The sequence below is a fragment of the Etheostoma cragini genome, chromosome 22 (genome assembly GCF_013103735.1).
Source record: "Etheostoma cragini isolate CJK2018 chromosome 22, CSU_Ecrag_1.0, whole genome shotgun sequence".
In the NCBI taxonomy this organism is placed as follows: Eukaryota; Metazoa; Chordata; class Actinopteri; order Perciformes; family Percidae; genus Etheostoma; species Etheostoma cragini.
The window spans coordinates 2585590-2593859 of NC_048428.1; the positions used below are offsets into that span (position 1 = coordinate 2585590).

The window sequence follows — 8270 nt, forward strand, 5'->3', positions numbered from 1 at the left end:
TAAAACATTCCCCTGTATGTGATTTATGTAAAATGTGTTTAAATACTTATTCTACTTCCCCTTCCTCCAGCAGGCACTCCGCAATATAAGTGTGCTCTTCCACAGCATGTCTCTTATCTACAAAAGGTAATAAAAGAGAAAGTGTCTTTCTTTGTCAGTGACAGTCCTAGCAATGAAGTTGAGTCATAATTTAGAAGGACAGCACATCGCGTTCTGAGCAGAGACCCAAGGTTGAGAATCACATGGTGATAAAAGCTTAATTAAACACCCATAGTGGAACTATATTACAGTGTTCTGTATGTAGCTCATATACTGTGTGGAAAAAAACACAGAGACTGAGCAAGGAATTTATTTCAACAAATACATACAAAAATGTAGACCTTAAAGTGATGGTGTGATCATAACAAGCCACCGGCTAAGATGTTAACTGACGGAGGAGAAATAAAGAAACCAACAGAAAAGATTGTTAAAAAGTTCTAAATCCAGCCACGTATACTGAGACGAAGCAAAAAAACGTAGTTAAAACAGTAATACAGTTCCACGTAAATATTAATGCCACAGGTTACTATGAGATAAGTCCTGATACAGATGCACTACAGATCCTGGTGGGTCTCTAAATCGAATACAAACAAGGAGGGTTGATAAATGCAGTGATAGTATGCTTGAATCAGGATTTCTGAAGGGGAATCACATAAAACAAAAACATTGCAATGTTAAGCCCCAATGAGCCGATTCCTTTTGAACATTTGGCTTCTGTCGGCATCCAGCATTCACACACCTCCATGGAAAAAACAGACTACCACAAACACTATCAATATATTTATTTTTAATACAGCAAAATGCTGAAAAGGATCATTAGGGATGTCAAATTCATTGCAGTTAAGGTGGTGGCTGTTAAGGCTTCTGTGCCAGATATAGGCAGGGTGGCCTCAAGTACTCAAGCTCGGCCTTCAGCATCTCATTCTCTTTTTCCAGTGCGATGTTGCGAGTCTGCAGTTGGTCCATATAGTCCCTCCTTCTATTCCTGTATTTTCTGGCACTATCCCTGTTCAAAGGGACATAAGCTTCTTGTAATACTCACTGATAATAAAAACTCTGACCTGAAACAAGGTTCTTGTTTTCGCTGGTGGTGGCGCTTTGGATAATCACAGTTAGAAACATTGACATCATGGTGTAAACACGTTTTACAGCAAGGACAAGGAGTGTTTTGTGTGAGTGTGTGTGAGCATGTGTGTGTGTGTGTGTGTGTGTGTCTGTATAGGCAAAGTCAGAGTCCTCGAGACACCCTACAGAAGCAGAACAACACAGTCTACACAATCAAAGAAATCACTCGACTTTGTGTCTGTAGATGTCTTTTAAGGCTCTAAGCTCGTCAATCAAAGTCTTGTTTTGATTTTCGAGTACAGCCACGCGATTTTCGAGGCATTTGACATATTCCTTCTTCTTTCGTCGACACTCCCGGGCGGCTTCCCTAGAAGCAATCATAGTTACAGTAAGAAAAAGGATGCCTGGACATCTTGGCTTTTCTCCCAGATACAACAGAGAACTCATTTTAGCCACGGGGAACAAGATAGCTCACAACACAAAAGGCTACAAAAGGTTATCTCAGATTAGGATGATTATGAACATGTTTGCCACATGAGATACTATCGGGATAGGACTTCACATAATGGAGTCACCAACAGAAGGAGGACAAAATCAACAACAGAAAAACACCCCCCCCCCCCGAAAGTGCCGGTGTTGACACACAGTAAGCCCTAAGTTCCACAGACAGGAAGCAAAAAGCACGTTGAAAGCAGGAGGTAAGGAATTTTGCTCAGCAGCAAGCCAGACAGACTTATCCACATTCAGTACAACTGACCTCAACCTGACAACAAACACAAGGTCTAATAGCTGGTCAGCCAACTCGGCCTCACTCCAAACATGCGTTACTCAGCAGATCATTGGGAGTCAGACAACCTAGGAGTTAGCAGCTAAACACACTGGATGGCAGAGCATCATGTGGTGAAGTGATGATAGGCTTGTGGCTCTTGTAATACATTGTCAATTAGTATTTACTAGGTGTTTGTGCATTACACAGTAGGCACAGCAGAAAGGGCACTCCAAAGTCATACAGGCGAAGAAGGCAACTAATGGTTAGTTTCACTGTTGATTAATCTGTCAAGTATTTTCTTGATTAATCAACTTCTTGTTTGGTCTATAAATTGTAATGGTAAAAGGATGTGTCTCAGTGTTTCCCAAAAAGCCCAAGATGACGTCCTCAGATGTCTTTTTTTGTCCGGAACTCAGTGATATTCAGCTCACTGTCACAGAGGAGAGAATAAACTAGAAAATATTCACATTTAAGCTGAAATCAGAGAACTTCTTTTCATTAAAAATGACTCAAACCGATTATCAAAAAAGCTGGCAATAATGTAATAGTTGACAACTAATTGATTAATCTTTGCCGCTCTATTACAGTGAATATTAGACTGATGTGTTAAGATATATATTAACATTTGAGAGTTGCAATAACAACACAGTGATCTATTTTCATTTTTTAACAGGAAATACAAATCTCTTCACGGTAAGATTGTTCTTACACAAGATATTAGAAGTTAATTGTTGAGCTTCAGAGGTGCTGATACAGTAGGTGCATTGCCCCCTATTTATGCTAAGCTAATCGGCTGCCGGCTGTAGCATCATACTTAGTATACATATATATATATATTTGTCCAGGTCTAATGTGCATGCTGATGAGTTTGAAGGGTCCTCTCTACCTGTTCTTCATCAAGCGAAGCTCCTTCTTTTCTAGATTGACTTTTCCACGTTTCAGGTTGCTTTGAGCGCTGGCCCCTGCCGACCCCATGGATGTGTTGGCCACCCCCTGTGGGAGGCTCGAGCTGGTGTTGTACAGCTGGCAGGCTGTCATGTCACCTGAGGTTCCTGGAGGGGGGGGGGGGAGACACAACACAACATGTCAGGATATGGACAGTTACACCAGTTATTTGTAAATCCATTACGAAGCTTGTGTTGAAAAGTCCCTCGAAGGTTCTGAGAAACTACTAGCTAATATTTATTTTTTGTGATCAAATGCTTAATTTTTATTTTCTACTAGCTCATTTTAAACAAGGGATTATTAGTCTCGCATTGCTGGACCTTCCTCCACAGCGCTGGCGAGGAGGGTCTGGCTAGTCCACACAGCGCTCTGCGGTGGGACAAAAACGCGTTCTTGTTTATTGAGATTTCTTTAAACCATCACAGCTGTCTTGGCGCTAAGCGTCGGACGGGGCCACGGTTCAAAGACTGGACAGCTGTCTGGATTTACCCTGCAGAGATCTGAGGAGCAGTTACCGGAAGGCCTCCTTAATGGACCAGAGTTTCAAGAGCCAACATAAAGAAAGCGAAAGATGGCGGCCAATGTCGTTGATATAGACTAACAGTGTAACAGTGTATTAAATATTGCTTGGTTTTGTCCATGCATATACAGAGAAATATGAGTTAGTAGTATTCATGCAGTTTAGAATAAGAGAGAAATATCATGTTTTTGTGTCATTTAGGCTAAGTCATAAACACTTACATTATACCTACATTAAGTCTAAATTTACAAAGATCTGCATCAGCTTTATGTCAGTAAGTTGGTGTTATTTTCAACTGAGTGACAAATAAAACTAAGATACAAAGCCGAAATAATCCTGTAACTGATAAACTTTTCAAATGGCTTTTGTTTCTTTTAACCCGACATTTCATTTCAACGTTTCAGAAAGTGCAAACCAACAATATTGTAAATGCACTGTAATGTAAATAGATTTTAAAGATTTCAAAGGTTTTATTTATCACATGCTCATTCACTGTGTTCTGTGAAATACATGGCTATGCTGAATAAATATATATAATTTCAGAGTATAAGTGACTGAATTCCACATTTATTCTCTCCTCTATCTCATCGAAGGGATGTGTGGCACCCAAAAAAAGAAGAAATACACACTGAGAAATGGTGACTTTCTTATCTTCTTCTGTTCATTGTTTGGTCAGTGCCTGTAAAAGTGCCCCTCATACCATGTAATGCGTTGATGATTAATTCTGGGATATATTGTAACCACAAAAGGAACGGCCTGTAATCACAGGGTGGCTGGTGACTGACGTCAATGTACATCTTATTCCCTGGTTCGCATTTACATGTTGCTGCTGGGGGCCTGTTCCAGGAAAAGCAGTGACGTCAGCAACTGCTGCTATGTGCTCTGAGTGGGCAGAGCTTTGAAGCATTTCACAGAGAGAGAGAGAGCGAGAGAGAGAGAGAGAGAGAGAGAGCATGATGAAGAGACATCATACCCTGTGAAAATGTTTCTTATACTGTAGGACTAAGCTCTTGCTGCTGACTATTGAAAGTTAAACTAATATTCCAACTGTCCTTTGCTACTTTTTCAGAGGAGTCTACTTGTGATGCTGTTTGAGGAAATTATTAAGCTGTCTAATAATCTTTTAGGGGGAAAAAAAGCACAAAACGTTCTTTTGTATTCCAATAATTTACACAGAACATATTAACTGTAAATCTACAATCAACATTGATTGATCACTGACTATATTTTGACAAATTTATTATTGAATATTTAAACTGAACAACAATGTAAAAATACCTGTTTTTTTTTACTTCTGTTAGTGGAAGAGATGATAGCAAACATACCTGTTTCTGTCTCATCCCCAGTTACAGCCATACTGAACACTACTCCCAGCTTTTCCACGAGAAAGTGTTCCCTTTAGAGTCCTCTCTCTGACTGAAATGTTACCACAGCCGACAGCGAGGCTATGTGTGCAATTTACAATTAGAGGCACTGACATCACCATGACATCACTGGCCTCCTGATGTCAACGGTATGGTTTGCTCTCTCCCTGACACAGCGCTATGAGTCTGAGGCTCTGCTGTTTGTCTTTGTGGAGGAATTTTCTTTAGCTAGACTGGAGCACCACACTACAGCATGCAGCCTGTTGGGGACGGACAGTCAGGGGAGCCATGAAGGATTTGGACTTCATTCACTCTTCATTTTCTAAGATTAGAACATACATTTGGTAACATTTGTGTATTTTCAGTAGGATAATCCCAATGGGACAGAAATAAAAGTCATGGTGAAAGAAGCGTTTTGCTCTAAGGCCAGGTTGCTCTTATAGCCCCAATATTAGGTGCATGTACGTACATGTAGTGTAGCCACTGTCACAGCAAAACATTATCTCTCAAATGATTCATTTCATACCCAAAGCTGCTGCAGGAGCTGACTCCCTCTGCAGGTAAACAGAGGAACTATTAAGGAAATGACAACGGCCTCAAGTATTTTTTGTTTGGAGATTTTCCAGGATAATTACTCAAGTATTTGACGGAAAACGTGAAACAGTTTGGGAAAAACGGAGCAATACCACATGTAAAATACTACTACTAAAAGCAAAATCTAGTTAAAAGTAGGTAAGGGGCTGTATTTTTCCCATGGCAATACTGTATCGACGCACGGACGCCAAGCATTAATCTTTTATTATATTTGTGTTGGTCAGTTTGTCTGCGGGACAATCCCATTTTGCAGCAATGAAACTGAAGTGAGATGAGTAAACAGAGCCACTTAATTTGAAAAGAAAATTTAAATTGGAAAGAGGCAATCAATTGTAATATATCTCAGAATCATAGAATAACATCAATTCTTATTACTTGTGTTGTCAAACGATTAAAATATTTAATTGCGATTAATCACATTAATATCATAGTTAACTAGTCTTAACTAGTCATTTTTATCTATTCTAAATCTCCCTTGATTTCTTTTGTCCCATTATATTATTTTTTTCTAATTTTAAGCTCTTATTAACATGGAAAAGATCTGAAGTTTTTTTATTGAAAACAATATTAGCACCTAGCCTACTGTAGGGTTCAATTTTCATCAGCTGTGTGCTTGGCCATCAGGTGGTGTTTCAGACTGGACGTGGTGCGATGATAGCTCAGTTCACAACGACCAGACACACAGATAATAAACTTTTTAAAAAGTCAACTTTCCATCCAGAATCTTATTGGCGTCCATTTCAGCGTCTCACGTGCGGTGTGCCTGTTGTTCTGTTCCTGGTCTAGCTAGATCCGGTGTGGTGTTGTAGTTTTTCTAATGTTAGTAGTTGTTGCAACCGCATGTGAAAAAACTACAAAGTTTGCTAGGCCATGTCGCGATAAAACAATCAACGCCGTTAAAATGGGTTTGTGATAATGCCGTTAGTAACCCGTTTAACTGACAGCACTAATTCACCTCAATACTGCACTAAGTGTAACCTGCCCAATTGGTCTATTTACATTTTATCATATTATTTAAGCAGTTGCACTTCTTTATATTCTCAACTTGTATATATTCAAATATTTGTTCTTGTATTTTATTCCTATTATCATTTCATGTATATTGTATGTGTGTATATTGTATCCTAGTGTTTCATTTCTATTTATATTCTGTGCTGTGTGACTGACTTTTCTGCTGCAACACCGTTCCCATTTTTGGGGATCAATAAATATCTATCTATCTATCCATCCATCTATATAGTTATTACTGATGCTTCAACAAGTAACGCACAGTACGAGAGTAGCATATGACTAGTAAAGTTGTTGGAGGGGGAGCTCATTTGAACTGCTTTACAGTATACACTGTTAGGTAGTTTAATCTATAAAAATCTGCATCATCTGTAACAGAACCAACCTAGTCGGTAAAATCTCACCCTACCTTATGTTTCATATAAATATAATTGTGTTGGTCATAGAATATATCGGGAGCATCCCTATCAGTTATTACCAGTCATTTTTTACAGGAGGTACTGCAAATCAAACGTACAACGTGGTCATTAAATCAATTGGGATTTGTGTAATAGATGGTGTTAATCACGGCCTTTCTCATCAAATACGTGGCCCTTTTCGTGCGTGATTTGGTGCCCTGCTTGTTTTCCCTGAAGGTTTATTTCTGTTCATTACAGTATAATAATGTGCTCTGCCATTTACCGAGGCGATGCAGGAAACCCTGAGCAACTGTCACTGTGCTCTTGTTTCACATCCACTTGTTTGCTACCCGTCCTAACTATTTAGTACCGGGGGTTTGGGAATCAGGAGGTACCTCGCAATGCTGGCGAAGTGTTCTGCTGCAGGAAATCCAATGTCTCCTTGTTGTGCTGAAGATTTCTTGGATGAAGCTGTGGTGTTTGTGGGCAGCTCATGGCCGAAGAGGGGAGGTTCTGTGTCCCACTAGGTGGGAACCTGAAGGGCTCTTCTTGAGAAAATCCGACTGCAGGTCAAAAGGTAAAAGTTACAAAGTAAATAATTATACATCAGGCTTTTTTTCAACACGGTTGTTATTATGGCAATAATAACCTTTGTTCCCTCCTATAAGGCTAAAATTGACATTATTAATTTATTGTTAACTATAGCTTTGACAACATTGCCTTGGTTATGGGCAAAGGCAGGAGTCTCCTCTCTCTGAAAAGGCTTGTCTTATGGTGGGAAATCCCTCAAAACAACCCAATGCAGAGGACCATGGGAAATATTCAAACCCTGGATTACGGCGGAACGATTCATCTTTTTCAAACAGAACTCATGATTTAAAGAATGTGATAAATCAAATGTGAATATTTAGTTTCATATGTGGTGTAACATTTGGTTTTACATTTTTTCTTCCTCTTTTTAACTGGAATATTTAGTGGGGTTTTTTTGCTAGATAAATGCTGAAATAATGTCCTATTTTTGGTGGAGGTTCACTTATTTTGTATTAATTTATTTGACATGATGGTAGAAGTTACAATATATTGGTTCTGCTGTTGAACTAAGGCATATCAGAAAATGTTGGTTTGCTGGAAAGTACTGATATTTTTGGCTGGAATAGTTTTTTAGCTTTTGTGATAAATGTTTTGTGTTTGATTGTTAAATTTCCCATGCTTATTAAAAGAAAAACACTTATTGCTGGCAATTCATACCTATGTGCTCATCCTTGCATTAAATATAGAGCACTTTTGATGATGTTTCATGTTACAGTATAATGGTCCTTGAAATTATCTGTTTCACAATAAATGTTGACCATTAGCTAAACTTAAAAAAGAAGTTGCAAATTGAATTGTAATCGCAATATCTGGCAGAAAAAGTGGATGACTAACTTATGCCCGGATCACACATTACACCATTTTCTTTCACCACAGTCACTATGTAAAATCAGACAGACATGGTGCCATAAATTCTTGCTGTGTCTTGGACGGAAGAGTTGCAATGCTACAAGTGTGACACCGACCGCCCCCCCCCC

At 39.1% G+C, this 8270-nt stretch overlaps 1 protein-coding gene across 7 annotated transcripts in view; it reads right to left on the bottom strand.

Moving 5' to 3' along the window:
• Window positions 1-333: 333 nt before the first annotated feature.
• Window positions 334-8270, bottom strand: part of LOC117937928 (cAMP-responsive element modulator-like) — a 19152-nt gene continuing 11215 nt past the window's right edge. For 3 of the 7 annotated variants that reach the window (XM_034862175.1, XM_034862180.1, XM_034862178.1), the window contains exons 4-6: window positions 7098-7265; window positions 2760-2925; window positions 334-1045 (exon numbers count right to left, since the gene is read on the bottom strand). In XM_034862175.1, coding sequence (XP_034718066.1) covers window positions 895-1045; window positions 2760-2925; window positions 7098-7265 — 485 coding nt within the window. In that variant the 3' untranslated portion in view covers window positions 334-894. Of the gene's footprint in view, window positions 1472-2759; window positions 2926-7097; window positions 7266-8270 lie in introns of all 7 variants that reach the window. The other 4 variants (XR_004655285.1, XM_034862177.1, XM_034862179.1 and 1 more) reach the window with 4 other exon arrangements.